The sequence below is a fragment of the Haliaeetus leucocephalus genome, unplaced genomic scaffold (genome assembly GCF_000737465.1).
Source record: "Haliaeetus leucocephalus isolate CR32 unplaced genomic scaffold, Haliaeetus_leucocephalus-4.0 Scaffold556, whole genome shotgun sequence".
NCBI classification, from domain to species: Eukaryota; Metazoa; Chordata; class Aves; order Accipitriformes; family Accipitridae; genus Haliaeetus; species Haliaeetus leucocephalus.
Window position 1 is genome coordinate 7,815,479 of NW_010972992.1, and position 18,643 is coordinate 7,834,121.

The 18,643-nt window shown below is 37.5% G+C and overlaps 1 protein-coding gene across 1 annotated transcript in view; it reads left to right on the top strand.

Annotated features, from left to right (window-relative positions):
- PLCH2 (phospholipase C, eta 2) overlaps window positions 1-18,643 on the top strand; it is a 44,062-nt gene that overhangs the window by 14,869 nt on the left and 10,550 nt on the right. The window contains exons 7-19 of the mRNA XM_010577542.1: window positions 256-376; window positions 2,364-2,535; window positions 2,790-2,897; window positions 5,375-5,533; window positions 7,348-7,440; window positions 7,908-8,008; window positions 8,973-9,070; window positions 9,879-10,061; window positions 10,513-10,620; window positions 10,802-10,926; window positions 13,879-13,963; window positions 14,448-14,594; window positions 15,545-15,624. Of these exons, the coding sequence (XP_010575844.1) occupies window positions 256-376; window positions 2,364-2,535; window positions 2,790-2,897; window positions 5,375-5,533; window positions 7,348-7,440; window positions 7,908-8,008; window positions 8,973-9,070; window positions 9,879-10,061; window positions 10,513-10,620; window positions 10,802-10,926; window positions 13,879-13,963; window positions 14,448-14,594; window positions 15,545-15,624 (1,580 nt within the window). The remainder of the gene's footprint in view (window positions 1-255; window positions 377-2,363; window positions 2,536-2,789; window positions 2,898-5,374; window positions 5,534-7,347; window positions 7,441-7,907; window positions 8,009-8,972; window positions 9,071-9,878; window positions 10,062-10,512; window positions 10,621-10,801; window positions 10,927-13,878; window positions 13,964-14,447; window positions 14,595-15,544; window positions 15,625-18,643) is intronic.

Here is an 18,643-nt window from a genome sequence, read left to right on the forward strand (position 1 = left end):
GGGGCTTTCTCAAACAATGGGAACAATCATCTGTACACAGTAGAATGTCAAGGCCAGGAATTTTCTTTAGAGAAAGGACGTTGAGCACAGTGAGGAGGGAGATACAGATGAAGGGTGGGAACAAACCTATACCCTGCTTTGTTGGGTACATGCCTGGCTGGGATGCTGAAGGGAATTGCAGGGTCTCAGAGTCTTCCACAGGTGGTGGCCCCAGATGTTACTTGTCTGATGGGTGTCATTGTTTCTGTTCTACAGTTGACTGCTGGGATGGGCCGGACGGGGAACCAATTGTCCACCATGGATACACTTTGACTTCCAAAATACTCTTCAAAGATGTGATTGAAACTATCAACAAATATGCCTTTGTCAAGAATGAGTATGTATACAGTCTGCCAACTTTTGAGTCTCAGGGCTATAAGCTGGAGAGTTCCCTGGCATCCTTGTAAAGGCAGTTAGTGAAAATCTAACCTGTTCCTGCATATGCCAGACAGAATTCTGAGTTGTTTTGTGTGGGGAGAAAGCCTTCAGAAAGAAATAACAAGGCAAAATTGACTGAGTAGGGGCAGTCTGTACATAGTTGTGGGACTGTCTTTATCCCGTTTGTAGAAGACCAGAGGATTAACATGTTTTGACAGTGAATGTTTTTAGTGGAAGGCTGACGGTTTAACCACATATCTCTCTGGATGTGTACTCCAGTGATGTCAAGGTTACGCTTGGTTACTCCAGGGATAGGAAGCAAGTCAGGCAGCAAAGGAATACAAAGAGACAGCAGCCCAACTGTGGAGAAAGCAGACTGTTCAAGAGAAATAGGTTATTTTCCCTACCTGTATGTTGCTCAGGAAATCAGAGAATTATACAATGGGAAGTTTCATATACCTTGGCAGTACTGTCCTCTTCCTGAGAGTCAAAATGTGTGTGTCAACCTATCTTTTTCTTTTTTTTTTTTTTAAGACAAATTAATTTATCTCTGTAAAAAATTTTCCAGTAGCTTCTCCTAAGCAGTCCATCTGTCTTCATTAATAGAGCTAACCTTGCCCTGAAATTTCAGCCCAGGTAAACTAATCGTGAGCCTGAATTTTTTTGAGTTTGCCTGAAGACATGGTAAATAAATCAAAGGAAAGCTGGCCAGCAGGATATATGGCAATGCTTCTGAAATTGTTACAGTTCTTAAAAGCTTTATAGAAAGGCTAAGTGGGACTGTGTTACAACTTATTTGTGGTGGGTTTTTTTCTTGGTAGATATTGGTGCTCAGTCAGAGTTTGGTACTGAACAAAACATATTTCAGACTTGCAGGTGGTTTTTTTTTCCCAGGACAGGCTGGAGGCTTAGCTGTTGGTAGGCTGCAAATTCAGCTAAGGAACTAGCTTCAGGCAAAGCTAGGAATCTAACTGTAGTCATCAGCTGGGAAAGTTTTGTCCTCCAGGCATTGACTGGCTGAAAGCCTCCTTTTTCCTTATGAGGAGCTAATGAGGGCCAGATGTCATGATAGACATCTTTTTATTCATAATTAGTTTTTACTTAATGAATCACTCATAATTCAGCCCTACAAAACTGCACTGTGTGCTGGCTTTTGTGCTCATCCTAAAAATGCATCATCTCTAAACAGAAATCCATCTTCAGTGTGATTTTATATGGCACCAACCACGCTGGAATCGATGTTTCACAAATCTTATCTTGATGATGCCTTTCAAAAAACAAGGCATTGTTATTTCTTGGCCTCAGCCTAGAGAATCAACAATATATGACAACAATAAAACTAAATCTAGAAATAATGCTTACTGTCTTTGTAGAAGAGGCTTTATCTGCAGGCTTGTTTTTATGACACTGCTCTGTTGCTAGCTAGAAAAGTTTTCATGGAAGAACTAACACAACAGGTTTATCACTTGGTTGTTGGAAGTGGGAAGGTAAAGACAAAGCCCTGTTGGGGATTTTTTCAGTTCTTGGAACCTTTATTTACTTTTATCTGTGAGAGTACAAAATTGCTGAAGCACCGATTGGAGAGGAGAGTTGAAGGCAGTGACTACTTAATTTTTCCTTACGACTGGCTTGCCAGAATCTCTTTGATAGTAAGTGAAGTTCAGGACTGGGTAGTGTAGGAAGGCAAAAAGTGTGCTCTGGAAAAAAATGCATCAAATCAGATTGCAGAAGTTTAATTATCCTGTGGCTGTCAAAAAATCGACCATTCAGTTTGGAGTGAGTAGTGGAGTATCACTCCTGTGCCCACACTGATTTATCGAACCACTGTGGATTTCATTGGTGGTGATGTCTGTTACAGGAATGGCTCAGACAGTAATAACTGTTATCCTCTTAATGCTATAAAAACTAAATTTGCAGTTGATGATACTTGCTTATGTCTCTGCCAGGTACCCTGTTATCTTGTCAATTGAGAACCACTGCAGTGTCATTCAGCAGAAGAAGATGGCTCAGTATCTTATAGAAATTCTGGGAGACAAACTGGATCTGTCTTCTGTGCACAATGATGATTCTACCAAGCTCCCTTCCCCAGCAAGTCTTAAAGGAAAGATACTGGTTAAGGTAAAAACCTGCTTCGTTTGTTCCATCCCTTTTTTTGTGATGATTGTGATTTCTGCCTGATTATCACTTATACCCTAACTTAAATCATTTTACAAAAAGCAGTCTTTAAGAACCTGGTACTTAAGGTTCTGAACAAATGTCTTCTCAATCAGCAAGAACCTGGCTGCATGCTTTGAATAATCTTACTTTTTTTTAATATGTGTGATAGCAAGAGCTGCGTGCTAACCTGCCTGCGTAATCTTTCTATCTTCTAGGGAAAGAAACTTCCAGCCAACATCAGTGATGATGCAGAGGAAGGTGAAGTTTCTGATGAGGACAGTGCTGATGAGATTGATGATGACTGTAAACTAATGAATGGAGATGTAAGTTAAGTGACAATTTGGATGTAAATGTATGTTAAGTTTTCCCATCCCAGTGAGAAGAAACCTTGTATGAGTTCTCTGGAATGTGGATGTGGTCTAATCCTTGGGATTCCTCACAAGTCTTTTAGGTTCTAAACCTTCGTGGGGACAGATTTGACAGAAGTGCATACTGGACAGCATCAGTTCCAGTGGTTATGTTTCAAGTTTGGAATTTTCGTGTCTTTTAATATTTTAAATAGTAATAGCTCATGATTCTTTATTGCATCATAGTCTTCTTCCCCTCAAATGCAAAAAAAAGAGAAAAGTTCTACTTATGTCAAATTGTGGTCATTGTTACACAGCATCCCTTTGGTTTGCTGAATGGTGGGTTTAGTTGATTTTTACTGTAAGAAGGTGTTAAAAAGGGAGAATATTTTAATCTCTGCTTGCTTTAATCAGAAAATCCCTTATTTCTCCATCCTTTTTAAAAGTTAATTTTTTTTGTCACTTTGATCTTCTGGCGAGTGACGTTGCATCTTACAGAAACAATATAAAATACACAACAAAACCATCTAATAACATAACCCAGATTGCCTTGGAGAGATTTTCAGTCCTCTCTCCCTCAGGATATTTCCTCATTTTATATTATGAATTTGACGCTTTTAATCTAAAACTAAAAGAGAAACTTCTTTATGAATAAGTCTACCAAAGGGGAAAAATAATTTGTTTTTTAAAATTATTATGTTTTAGCATATCGCTTTTCAATATTCTAAAGCTGAGATCTGTGATGTTTTAATACTTCTTGGGGTTTGACACCTTCTTGTTACATGATGCAGCTTTTCAAAGTGGAAGGTATTGTACAGGCAGTGGTGTGGTACAGTTCAGTTCAGCAGGCTTTCCACCTATGTAAGATCAGGCCTGGTATCAAGACATGAGCCTTTTGAACAGTAAGAGAATGAGTTGAAAGCCAAACCAAAAGCTTTTACAACCCATTTGGGGGCTACCTACGTAGCTGACTGTACAGGGAAGCTAGAACTGCACAAACTGAATGAAATGAGAATTGGACATTTCTTGACTTTGAAACTTCACTGTGATCAACAAAGTTCACTCAGCTTGTTTTCCTATGTTTTCTAGTTCTTTTGTCTGTATCTCAGGCAATATCCAAAGGCAACAAGGCAGGTGATTTGACAAGCCTGCTGAAATCAGGGCCGCTGTTGTACTTAATATCCTGATTTTGCAAGTTCTCCAGATAATTTCTAGACTTAAAGATGGCTTGTTTCGAGAGGATCCTAATCCCGATGCTTGAACAAACAGAAATGTTAGCAGGTCTCTCATTGCTAGAAATTACTTTTGCCATGATTCTTTTCAACTTAGCCCACAGATATACTATTTATAAAGAGATGTCAAACAATGTTTATTTTTCTTCCATTGAATGGATGGAGAAATTAATGCCAGTAAGAAAAGTGTCATCTCTCATAATAAAATTAGCTAGTAACATGTTGTGGTTGGGTGTATTATTCTCACTAAAAGCTCAGTAGGCATTACTTTGCTGACCTCATTGTCTTTGTTACTAACAGTTCACTTTGCTGTGAGGTTTAGTGATGCTTTAAATCTGAGATTTGCTACAGCTGGCTTGCTTTCCAAGCCAAATTTTGAAGCGCTCAGAAAATCATAGCTTGTTTCATGACAAATTTAACTGGGAATTCTTAAGGCCTACTGAGAAAACACAATCTGTCACCTCTTAAAAGACCTGGGATTGTGAGTTTGTGCCTCATGGATGAAAAAGAAAACTCCGGATTTCTATTTGTTTTCCCTCCACTTTCTCACAGAAGGAGTTCTCTTACATTTTGCCCTTGAACTGCTGAAATCAAGATTCTAAATCTTCTCCCATTCCATCCAGTAGAAGCTTGCATCTATTGTAGCTGCAGTCAACCTTGACATAGCATATGAACGCTGTCCATCAACCCTGATGTGTGAGAGAAATACCGTATACTCAGTTTTGACATGTATCCATTACTATTAAATTTCTGTGAAGAATGGCTTATTGGACAGCACAGTGGAATAGATCAGATTTTTTACTAAATTGGTGCTGCAAAACATAGCATATGTTAACCCAGTCCAGTATGGGGAGTCATCTCAGTAATAACTATTTCTATTTTAGCACATCCTTGGCTTGTAACAGACATGACATCTGAATAGCTCTGCTAATGGTCAGTCTTGGTTTAACTAGAACTGTTTTAATGAGTTTTACACTCTCATCACTTCAGACAATCTGTTTATACTTTAGATCTAACATCTACTTCAGGGCTTCATATGCTTCCATACCTTACATTGTTTGATACTGAGCTGCAGGTAACTCCTTCACATTATGCAAATGAATAACTTTTTTTTTTTACATTTTTTCTTGCATACAACATTTTAGTTTGCATTAATCCTGGCTGGAATTAATAAGACTTTTTTCATCACTACCTAGTTTAATGATTCTGTTTTGTTTGTAGGCATCTACTAATAGGAAAAGAGTGGAGAATATAGCAAAGAAGAAACTTGATTCACTGATAAAAGAATCCAAAATCCGTGACTGTGAAGATCCAAACAATTTTACAGTTACCACTCTACCATCATCAGGAAAGGCTGGTCTAAAATCAGATAGTAAGAAGGTGAACATGTTTTATCGTACTTCACTTGCCCCTACACCTGATTGTTTTGTTTGTCTCTGTAGCTATATAGTACTATAATTTCATAACGGTAATGCTTGTTCTTTCAAAGGTGGATGTCTAAAGTTGGGCTTTTAATTCTGTTTTGAGAGTCCCCAGTTAAGATAGCTCAGTTTACCTCAGGTATCTGCAGCCATCATTGTACTAATGAAACTAAAGAATGCTCAGCACTTCCCTTAAAACAAGATAAGTGTGAGTCACACAATGAAAAGATTCCTGTCTCCTGTCTAGGTTAACTAGGATAATACAACTCAAGAATAACCAGATAGCCAAAATGTTCCTCTGGGATGTGGTAAAGCCGGGTTCACATCCCCAGTCAGACTTAGGTGGAACTGGGATTTTGAAGCTGTTTTCCATTCTGCCCTGATGAACACTTATTTGGCTAATTCAATATATAAGAAAACATGTTCCCTTCTTCTGTAATATTTTCTGTAATATTTTGTCATGACACCTTGTTAATACCTCATGTTGCTTATATAAAAGCTGTATTAAAAGGAAGAATACTTTTCACATTTATGTCCATTTAGTGGAAGCTTCTTTCTAATTTGCTGATAATAAGATTTTAATTTTAGCTGTTTTTGTGATTCACACTTGATGCAGAGGGATAATCAGTTATTGCAGATGAATAATGAAATGTGGCAGTCCTTCAAAATATAAACTGAAATGCTAACCACCTCTTTCTCTAAAGTCCAATGTCTTTCTCAGTGATTTCAGACAAAGAGAAGTTTAGCATTTCCATTTGTTGTGTTTTATTAGCTTACTGAATAAATCATATATTATTGACTTCAGATTCACAGCTGAATTCATTCAGTTAATGATGATGCCAGGTGAACATCACTGTCAGATATGCAAAGCTTTTTTTCTTGCTCACACAGCAATTGGAGCATGAAATATACAAAATGAAATTACTTTTCAACAGAATTTTATTTTCCATTATAAAAAGTGCATATGAAAGTTGGGCTTTTTTGCCTTGGTTGTCTGTGTTCTATGCATTTACATTTGTATTTTAATTTTATACTAATACTTATTTATAAAAATGTACTCAGCCCACAGACTACACTTAATGAACTTGAGGCATTGTCATTTTAGAATTTGTAATAAGCCACAAAAACCTTAGGAAGATTGTTGCATGCAAATTAAAAACATTTGAGGTCTTCCAATAATAAGCAAGTGTACTAACTAGGGATTAAAACTAGATGAGAACTAAAAATCAGCTTCCCAAAACTTTCTATGGCATAAGTTTTGTATGTACTTTTAAGCCTAATGATTTACACAGTGTATCAGACAGTTATTCTTGTAAGATGCACTACAAGGCCAAGGCTTCTTGGCCTTGGATACTAGGATTACCCTAGGAAAACTGTGTAGCTGGCAGAAATAAGTCCAGTTAAACTATGCTTTTCACATATTAAGCTATAAACCAGTCTGGTGTCAATGAATGTTATGTGGTATGGGGGCATTCAAACTTTGCCTAGATGAAAATAAAATTGGGGTTACATATTTGTGAGATTTCTGTCTGCTCTGAAAGTTCCCATGGACAAAAATGATGGTAGTTATTGCTGGGATAAAAGGTCTTTTACTCAGCCTGTGGTTTTTTTTTTTAAAAAAAAAAAAAAAAAAAAGCCTGCATTGGTCTGCTCCAGTTCTGTTGACACTTTAGGGAAGATTGCTTCCCAAACTATTTCTGATGATGTTCAAATATGCTGTCTGTAGCACTCTATTTGGTCTGCTACATTATTCTTTCTCTTTGGTTGCTTTAGAACAAACTTGAGGATGATGTGGAATCTGGGGAAGACTTCAGTACCAATAAAAGGCACAGCCGATCATTGATGGGCAGTTTTTCTAAACGCAAGGTGAGTCACTCGGTAAATTAGGTCTACACTACATATTGTATTCTTGGATAGGTTTTCTTCTTTGCACACAGTGGTTGAGAAGAATATCATAATTGCATTGTCTAGCAGAGGCTTGCTATCAGACTGTTCACTGAATGGGTAGGCTGGATAACTGGTTATAATGGTGCATAACAGTTTCAATTTACATCAAGGACTAAAAGTATCCAAGATCTAATCTGAAAAGCTTAAAAATTAATTTGCACCTTTTATCTGAGGATCTGATTCCTTTATAAAAAGGCTCTGACCTCGGGCTGAGTCTTCCCCACATGCATGCATATTATTCTGCAGTACTGAGTATTACAAAAGCTGTCGTTTCCTATTTTCTGTAAGTAATATACTCATAGCCATAACAAAGCAGAATTGTATCCAGCTGCTCAAATGTTGTTCAGACTGTTATGATATTATGGTTTCATTTCCTTGTGGCACAGAAAAAAGGAAGCAAATTGAAAAAGGCAACAAGTCTGGAAGAGGGTGAAGATGATTCGGATTCTCAAGGAAATTTAGCCAGGAGCTCTGTACATTACAGCAGGTTTGTGAACAAGTGATTTGGCAATTTTGTTTCTGTAAAAGATACCTACATAAATGTACCCACTAAATAGATATGCTTCAGGTCTAGAAGTCAATTTGTTGAAGGCTGCAGGCATGTGACAGGGATCTGTTATAAGGGTAGATCCGATGTTTGCCACAAGATCATTAGAATGATCTCTTGGTGCCATTCAAACTAATTAGCAAAGTACAGCAGACCTTGTATGTGTTTTGAGCTCTTACCATCTCATCCAGCTGAAATATAGGCCATTTGACTGGTGGCCTAGTTGAATCCATTAAGGTGGATTTGCAGTTTATCAGGTCCCCAGCTGATTTTTTTTATTGTTTTATAATTTGCCAAATGAAGTTCCATCACAACTCAGCTGATGATTTTGATTTTTCTTTTGAAATTGCCTCTTCAAAAATCCTGACATCAAAGATCCTTTGCAGGATGGTTGCTTAAGCTTCAGGCTTCAGAAGTAAGAAATCAGATCAAGCAGTTCTCTAGGATACTTTGGAGCTTTTGGGGGGAGTTTAGTAGATATGCTGTTAGTGACAACCTGAAGCAAATAAGGAGGATCAGAGCATTACTTTCTTACTATTTCTTTGGGATTTAAAATTTTTTTTTTTTGTTAGCACTTGACTTGAGAAGTAAATATATATGTGAATAGATGTTCCACCCTTTGGTCAAAGCAATTTAGAGTCCTCCCCACCAGATCTTAGTAGGTGAATACTTATGTCTGCCATTAACAAGAAAGAACAGGCCTTACTTGTTCCGTGTACTTTCATGCCATTGGTTCCACAACTGCTGTGCTTTGACAGCGAAGCTCTATGTGGTATAAAACTATTAAGTACCTCCTTGGTAGCAGAAAACCTTCTTATGTTTCTTTACCCTGATTTATTTTTAAATATGAAAGATAAAATTTAGCCCTTGATTAATGGGAAGTTAATTTGTTTTATCTTTCTAGAATAAACCGACAGAAGAAAACAATGAAGCTGTCCAGGGCGCTCTCTGACCTCGTGAAATACACAAAGTCTGTTGGCATCCATGACGTTGAAACTGAAAGTAGGTTGAACTAAAAGTCTGCTGAAAATAATTGCTATACAAAGAAATTGAAAGGTTTATGTCCTTACATATCTTCTTATTGAAAGCTGGTTTTCTGTTTGTTTCTCCCTGACCCTGAAAAGATTTTAACAGAAGAGCTGCACAAAATAAAGCTATACTATTCTGAAGTAGCTGACCACTTGCTATTCAGAATCCACAAAGTGTGTCTAGAGTTTTGTGACAGCTTCCATAAAGGAGAAAAAGTTACTACAGGTAGTAAGTAGTACACATGTAGTCTTTGCTAGCTTGTATAAAAGCTGCCACACAACACTTAAATCCTGGGAAATAAGAGGACTTAGTTATGCTCTTGGGGAGAATGGTCAGAAGAGCATTTCAAGCTTGAAGTCTAGATTCTTAAGTGAGATCTGATGAAACATCGGGCATTAAATTTCTAGAATATTTCAGTCCTCTTTCTAAGTTTTCTGTATCTTATTTTGACAGGAATCAAGTTTTAGTTAAAAGTGTCAAAAAGAGAGAATTGCTTGCCAGAAAACATACTTGCCTTGAGCAAATTAAAATCTTAGAGACTTTTTTTTTAAACTTCTTAATGAAGATTCAGGTCATTCCTTATATTCAGCTTCATTTTCCCAACCATAACTCCTCCATTAAGCACAATGATTTTGCTGTAATATAAGAATAGCATAGTTCCCTCTGAGTGGGATGTATTCAAATGATGCTTGATAGTTATAAGGAACTAGTGCCATGTAGTTCTGAATGCTTTATCTAGATAATAAATAAGGAGATTACCTCTAATCTCTCTTCTCTTTAGTCTCTTCCAGCTGGCAGGTTTCATCTTTCAGTGAAACAAAAGCCCACCAGATACTGCAGCAAAAGCCAGCACAGTATCTACGTTTCAACCAGCATCAGTTGTCCCGCATCTACCCATCTTCTTATCGTGTAGACTCTAGCAACTACAATCCCCAGCCATTCTGGAATGCTGGATGCCAACTTGGTGAGCAGAAAGAAAACTTGTTTATTTTTGTTTTGTTTTAGGAGGGATGTTTTAATAGGAACACTGGAATCACCCCTTAAAATACTCCGAGTTCTCTGCTCATCCAACTTTACTGACAACTGAGTCCTCCTTATTCCTCTCTATGTTGTTACCGAGATAGATTACCTCAAACATGTGTCTTACATCCAAGTAGTTGTCTGATAAATGGAAATAAATTAACTTCTCAAATGCAAGGGGACTTCAGAGTTCAGACTCTTTTGGAGAGCTTCTCTCCCTGAAGCTGTGATGTATGTTATGTAGGTGAATTCTTTTTCATAAAACATTTGAGTTTTTGCATCCAAGAAGTAAAATGTGAAAATGTATTTAGGTGTCCTTCCTTTAACTTGGTTCTACAAACAAGAATGCTGTTAACGTACTCAGTAAGTAATATCACCTTCTTTTTTTTAAATAGTTGCACTAAACTACCAGTCAGAGGGAAGAATGCTGCAACTCAACCGGGCCAAATTTAGTGCCAATGGGAATTGTGGCTATGTCCTCAAACCAAACTGCATGTGTCAAGGTAAGAAAAATGAGCAAAATAAGTGGATCACTTATTGCGTGAGAAGGGTGGGTGTGGAACCTTATTATAGTTTGTTTAAGAATGCATTTCTGATACTCAAAGCAAATGAGACCGAAGGTATCTATAACTAGATCACCAAAATTGTACTTCTTTCACATTATGTGACTTCTCATTCTTACAGGTGTCTTTAATCCAAATTCTGAAGACCCACTGCCTGGTCAATTGAAGAAACAACTGGTTCTGAGAATTATCAGTGGTCAACAACTCCCAAAACCACGTGATTCCATGTTGGGAGACAGAGGAGAGGTATGGGACAATCGGTGATTGTTCTTGTGTGTTGGAGAAGGTTTATTTCCATATTGGCTGGGCTAAGGATGAGGATTTAACTTCCTGCAGTTATCTGTCAGGAGTCATAGAACATGAATAAATTAGGTCACTAGCATTCTAGATCTTTAGGTGGTTTTCTTCATTTCTGCATCACAGGAATGGTCTGCTGGTTTTCCTCCAGTTGTCAACACAGTGCCTCCAGGAGAAGCAAAAAAGGGCCAACAAGCTCATCATGATAAGTTTCTACTCACCATAGTACTCTAAACATCCTCCTTCCTCCAAAACACCCTTGCAAATAGTGCCAAGTCAGTCTGTCTCTTAAAAAAAAATAAATGTAGAAAACTGCTGAGCTTGTCATTCAAGGCAAGCAGAGTTACCTGGGAGTCCTTCCCTCTGCTTGCATGAATCTGCTCCCAGTCCTCCATTTAGCACAGTATTATTACATGTTTTCTTTCTGTCCTTCATTTTGGCTTCTGTTGTGTGATCTATCCTTTTTTTAATTTTTTTTTCTTTTTTTATTGCTCCCTTATTTGTTTTATAAAACCCTTGGCAACTTCACTTAATGAAGTATCAGACTAAAAGGAACCAGATCTGCAACCTCTTGGCAACTTTTTAAAGAGGCTTTCTTCATTTCTTGTGCTGTTTGTTGGTGTCACAATGTCATTCACATGACTTTATTAAATATTAGTCTTTAATGAATACTAGTATGAAGTTTTGTCAGAGTTAAAATTTCCTTTTAGCCTTTTGCAATTAGAATCAAACCTCTCAAATGAGTTCTTACATGCTTGAATTTTATATGAATGCTGCAATCAGCTTCTAAATACCCTTTCTCCACAGAACTCTTTAGGTGACTACATCAAACCAGGTAAACTTCCCTAAAAACCAAACACAGTAGAGTCATACTGAGGGTTTAGTGAACCTACCTATGTTTTAATTAATTAATTTCCATTTCCATTTCTTTCTTTATTTCCACTCTTATTAATATGCAACAACATGGAATTTGTCCTAATTCAGATTGCACTTATATTTCAGAATATGAAGAATAATCTGTTGGATTTTCATTTTATCCTGAGCAGTAGGGGAATTAGCTCATGCAGAACCTGATCTTGGAAGAAAACTACCTGAGCTCATGAAGCCAGTTCCCTACAACTGTTACCAGTCATGTTTGAAGTGATTACTCTAAGAAGTGCCTGCAAAACATACGAATTTACTCCCCATGTCAGGGGCCAACACTATATAGGAAAATTAACACTGTTAAATGCCTAAATAATCTTAAGAAACAATCTGCACCCAGTCTGTCCAGACACCAAACTTGCAGTTAGTTTAACCCTGAGCAAGGGTTAGTTTAACTTTCAGACAAGCACCTGTAGCCTGGCTCATCCTACCCAATTTCCTGTGCTCCCTGATTTGATTGCTGTCAGTGTCTAAGCTAAGTCAGGTATCTACACTATATAAGCCTACTCAGAAATAAAAGCCCTGTTGAAAGCTACAGTAAGTTAGGTGGTGTTCAAAATTCCATGTTTCATTTTATGTTTCCTTTGCATATAATTATACCAGAGAAAAATCAGACCTTTATTGTGCTGACCACTCTATGTTACGAAAAAGATTTTATAGAATAGAGCTAGGCAAACAAGATAAGATGTTTGACAAATACATTGTGTAGTCTTTCCTACTGAGAATGAGGTGTCTTTTGAAAAGTAATAAAAAGCAGATACAACACATCTAATTTTTCTTTAGTGGTAGAGTATTCTGTAGGGACATAGGCACAAGGAACATCTGTGTTCTCCTAAGTATCAAAAAGAGTCTTCATTCTTGCTGAGGTTGCATTGGCTGTTTACATTCTTGGTATCTGAAAGCAGTAATAAGCTTTCAAAAAATGTAATAGTTGGTTATATGTACTCTTGTCTTCAATGTTACTTTTACTTACTGGGAGATGGATGGTAGATTTGGGTATCAGGTTGCTGTTTCAAATGACATATAACTGAATGGGTCCAGCATAGGTTTTTTTTATGAGCCACATCACAGGCTGGACACAGATTAATCTTTTAAAGCTACCTGCCTTTTCCTACTCCTTGTGAATAGGGATAGAAGTGTCACTCTGAGACTCAACTCTGTCAAAACTTGTCATCCTTTCAGAGAACACAAGTAAAAACTGTAGAGGTTCAGGCTAATTACAGGAATATCTCTGTGGTTACCTAGTACGATGTGAATGTAAAGACTCAGTGCCAGGATAGTCCTCCTTTGTGATCCCCAGAATGTCCTTCCCACCGTTGCCTTCAGGGAACTTATAATTCAGTTGAGGTTCACATTTAATTAAAAGAGGTCTCCACAGAGTCAAAGGCTTTCTAGTCTTAGGTAATTACAGCAACCTTCTACAAGACATGCTCTGGTTTTTCAAGCTTACATTCTAAGCAGAGTTTCTTCCAGAAATGGAAGGTAGTAATAGGAGATTTTTGCAAATCGGCCAGAGGTAGAACTCGACCTCCCATTTGGTTTGACCATTGCCTTGTCCATTGTGCCATGACACTGAGATTTTTAACAGATGACTCTTGATTCTTGTTGGGATTTTTTTGATGTTGCTGCTTTAGAACATGTTTCTCATAATGTCTGTTTTGAATATATTTTAAAGATTTTTCTCAAATATTTACTACGTTAGAAAACATTCATATGCAGACCAGTGTTTAAAGATCATTTGAGAACACAGAAATAGAATAGAAGAGAGAAATGATCACAAATGCATACAACATGATTATTCTAAATTATGCTTTTAGATGATTTAGCCAGAGATCTCTCATCAGCATAATAATGCATTACAGAAAGGCTCAGGACCAATAATTAAGACAATAATGTACAATACTCACACTGTAAAAGCTATGTGCTTGAATTTAATCCTTGTCATTCTTTCAATATTTGTTACTTTCTGTTTTCCAGATCATAGATCCATTTGTTGAAGTAGAAGTTATAGGCTTACCTGTTGATTGCTTCAAAGAACAAACTAGAGTAGTTGATGATAATGGTAAGATTATGTGGGTGTTAGGGGATTTATGGCTGAAATTTCCTCTTTCAGGCAAGTTTTGTTCATAAAGATGAGTAGATGAAATTTGGTCTCTATAATGGCAAAGCACTGAAAAATTGATTTAAGCATTCTTAATCTTAATGTTGTGGAGGTTTTGGTGTAAAACAAGTAATTTCTCTGACTTCTCATTGTATGTGAGAAGGGTATTTTGAGCTTGCTCTGGTCAAAAGAAAGTCAGGTTGTCCAAACACCTGCTGAGAGCAGGGCCAAATTTAAGTAAGATCCAACTCTGTTTCTTGCAAATTCTTGTGTTATTGTGTCTCTACCTGAAGTGAGTAGGAGTACTGGGTTTTCCAAGAACAATGATCGAACTATTACAAATATGAGAATGACATTGCAGTTTAGGCATTCCTTATGTAGGCAGTCTTCTTTCTTCTTGCATCTTGTGAACAAAATATCTAAAAGCTGATTCCTTCATTCCAAGGTTTTAACCCAATGTGGGAGGAAACACTGGTGTTCACACTACACATGCCAGAGATTGCACTGATTCGGTTTCTTGTGTGGGATCATGATCCAATTGGTCGTGATTTTATTGGACAGAGAACAATAGCTTTCAGCAGTATGATGCCAGGTAAGACAGAAACGGTGAAATCCCAAATCAGTTGGCTAGGACTTCTTTTTCTGTGATAACTGAAGCTGTGAATGCTGGATTAATGTGTGTGCATGTGTCTGCTACAGAAATTTCTAGTTAGAACAAGACACTGGGAGTTTGGACCCTGAGTTCTCTATCTTGGTCCACAACTGACTTATATGATGATGAAGACTAAATCAATTAACTCTATGGGACTAGATTTTAGAAAAAGGGTAAGATTGTTAAGCAGGATGGCTAAATATTGTGGGCTTGGAAGACTACCATACAGACTCTTTACTCCTGTTATCTCATACTGCTTTTTCCTCCATTTTCTTCACACCAGTTTTTGAAAGACACTAGAGTTTTGATTGGTCATATTACTGTCAGCAGTAGTTTAATATAGAACAGATAGTTACCTATTCTAATTATGGGATCCAGGTTATTAAGCGCGTTTTCTGTCAGTTTCCTATTTCTGTTTTCAATTCAGTCTTCTTTCACATTAAAGCTTCTTCTGTGTATATTCTTTCTTTCAAAGTAAAGAAAAAAGTTTGTAAAAAAGTAAAGAAAAAAGATTGAAAACAAACATCCAGTCTCAATAAAATGAACTTAGTTGAAACGTTTGCGGCATGAATAACGGACTGTAAGTCCCCAAGGGAGAATGTAGTCAACTTTAAGTCACAAATTGACAGCAGCAATAATGGACACTGGAAAAAACAGGACATGGCTTTTTTTATTAAAAAAAAAAAGGGACAAGAAGAAATGGCAGTTAAGTTCATAAGTGGTGTCACTCTTAGATAACTGAGTGTGGCTAGGTGATGCACAAGCCTGGATGCTTATTGCAGGGAGGAGCTGGGAAAAAAAATGGTTAATTTCTTCTGCTATTTACAAAAGGAAACTCTCTTCCTATCATCTGTTTCAACTGCTTGTCAGCTTTGTTCACTCTCTTTCAGGTTACCGACACGTGTACCTGGAAGGTATAGAAGAGGCATCCATCTTTGTTCATGTGGCTGTTAATGACATCTGTGGTAAGGTGAGTGCCTTCAGTGTAATATAGTACAGCTTGCATATGTAAATGAACTGACAGGATTTTGTATCACACTAGGGAAGCCCAATGGGTGAAGGTCCAAGCTAACGTATTTGTTCAACTAGAGTAAACTTCATCTCTGTGATTGCCATGGTAGCCTGACATCTTTCTGAATATACATGGAGATAAAGGCAAATCGTAGGGAAAGTTATAAAAAGAGATTCTTGCAGTGCCTTTTTGAGGGAGCCATAGGGAAGGTTATTTCATTGCAGCATGCACACATTTATATAAATAAGTCTGCTTGTGTCCAGTACACTAAGTGCACCTTGCTGAACAAAAGGTTATACACCTGAACCACGAGTGCTTCTTGCCTGAAAAGCTTATTCTATAAAGGCTCTGTCTTCCTGATGCTTTCACGTTTTACATTTAATTAAATTCTTAAGGCTTATTTCCTTTGGGGTTTTTCTATAATAACACTTAAAATGCAGAGGAAAGATAATCCTTATAATAGTTATTGGACTTATTTTCACCGCTTTTCTGTTATTAAGAGTGTGTTTGCTTCACATGCAGGAAAATACAACTATCTGGGTGCTATATCTACATTCACATGAGTAACTCCAAGCTGAAAGTAAAGCCCTAACTTCAAACTTTCTCCTAGGCCAGCTGAAAATGAGATAGCCTCTTTTTCCTCACAGTGCACTGGATTTAGTTCCTTCTATGGTATTAATTTCAATGAAATTCAGGTAGCTAAGTATCTTGGCAGTGCCTTTAGAATCTCAAAACCAGTTTATATCCACTCGCAATGACCGGCTGAGCTTTCTGTAGTAGCAAGCTGTAAAATCAGCATCGTGACGGCAGGAGGCGGCATTGAATAGGCTGGGAATTTGTGAGTTCTTTGCTTGTGGTGCTGTTCATTAAGAGGAATTAAAACAATTCTTAAAAAGGAAAACAGCTTTTTCAACTGCTAGATTTTAATCTAAACTCTTGTGGGATGAAACAGAGATAACTCCCAGGAAAGCTTCATTTTTTATTTATAGGAAGAAGGGCTATTTCTGGAAAGAACGTCACTTTAGACATTTTAGCTCAGTTCCTGCTTTTTTTTATTTGATGTCTAATGCAAAACCTTTAGGCAGGTATAGCTTCATCCTGACAGGGCTAGGAGTTGTGCCTGAAACTCCCTGTGATGGCATTATGAATCTGTGTAAATTTAGCTCTATTGAGCAAGAGACTTTAGAAGATTTAGGTGAAAGAGAGGTTGTTGGTGTTGGTCTGAGCAGGACAGACCAGATGAGCAGTGTTTAATTTTGGACTGTAGGACCTGTCACGGATAAAAGGCTAGCACCCAGGTCATGGTAAAATGGTCATTTAGTCCCAGGCTGCAGGGAAAAGTGATGGCAGGCTGAACATTTCAATGCTAAGATCTTTCTTGACTATATTTTTGGGTTCAAGGGAACTGTATAGGATGTAAGTCATGCCTGTTTTGACTGCGGGTAGTTTTGACTGTAAGATTACTGTCTCAGTAACCTTACAGTCACTTGCTGGATGCACGCATTGGCACTGATTCAAACAGCTTTAAATTTTGTCATGAACTTCTTTGGAGTTCCTGTGTCCAGATCTATTGCTCATTCTTGAATAGTTTTATCAAACTCTCCATGACTGTACCACGAAAATCAGATAGCTCAGCCTCGGGCATGAGGCCAGTGGGAATTGAATTGATCTGATTAGTGACTGTGTCCCTCACCTGTGTCGTTTAATGAAAGCAGGCATCTATTTGCTGTATGCATCCAGTAGAGATGATGACTGCCTTGGCTAGCCCTACTCATCCTTTTTGTAAATTCTTGTTTTCTGTTGTGTTCTTAGTCAAAAGGATGGAGAATAGGCACATTCTCCTCCTCTTCCCAGTGTTGTGTGCATTCATGAAGCTCCAGTTGTTTGCTACTTTCAGGTGGTGTCCTCTGCACTGCTCTCTCAGTAGTATTGTAAGGATAGCAAATATTTCAGTATCCTTCATTGGAAGTCAGTCTGTAGCTTAGTATCCACTGGCAAATGGGATATTTAAATGAAAGACAAACTGGGTCTGCCTGCTTTAATCACTGATTCGTTAACTTCATCAGTTTCCAAGTCACTGCTCTGGGTAGCAGTGTTTCATGAAAGAGACAATGTTCATAGTCTTTGTGAATGTTTTAAGAGTTTTCACCTCAAATCTCCTTTGGCAATATTGCAACGCATTCTCTCTCTTTTAATCCTTCCTTTACCTAGCCTTTCATGATTATTTGCTCTGATTGGCTTCTTCATGAGTAACTGGCTGGTGATAGTTATAATTTGCAGTAGGGCAACATGCCCATTTAAACTTGGCAGCTATTTTGAGGACATTAGATTTTTTTTGGTAAGTGTTTTAAACAACTAAAAGACCCTTGTGTATCATGGTGTCTCCTCCCTGTCCTTATCCACTAGCTTTCAATCTACTGCACTGATTTGTTTTTTTTGATTGCTTTATTCCTTTTTCATGTTCTGTGTCTATTAGACATCCCTTATTGTTTCTTATTATCCTTGCAGTCTCTTTGGGTTTGCTGGTGTTAAGATGCTGGTGCTGTGCACTGATGTGATTAAAATACAAGGATTTGGAAGGAAAGCTTGTATGTTGGGGGTGGTGGTGTAATTTATAATTTTTAATAAAAACTACTGAAAATATGGAACAAATATTACAGAGTCCTTTTTGGTTTGGTCTTTCTGAATCATGTGCTGCTTTGATTTTTCAGTTAACAAAGTTCTGTTAAAACTAAAATAATTTCTCTGTTTCCCCTCTCTTAATTATGGGCAGAAAAATCACCACAGTTATCAGCCTGGATTTACCCATCCTTTATTAATCCAGATATTCTAATGCAAGCACTAACCTTTTGGGGCTTTCTTCTAAATATAGATATTCTACCTGCTCAGTAGCTTGATATTACTAAAGCAGAGTCTTAGATTTTTTTTTCAGCTTAACTTGTGTTTAACTGAAATCTCTTTTAGGTTGCACTATCTC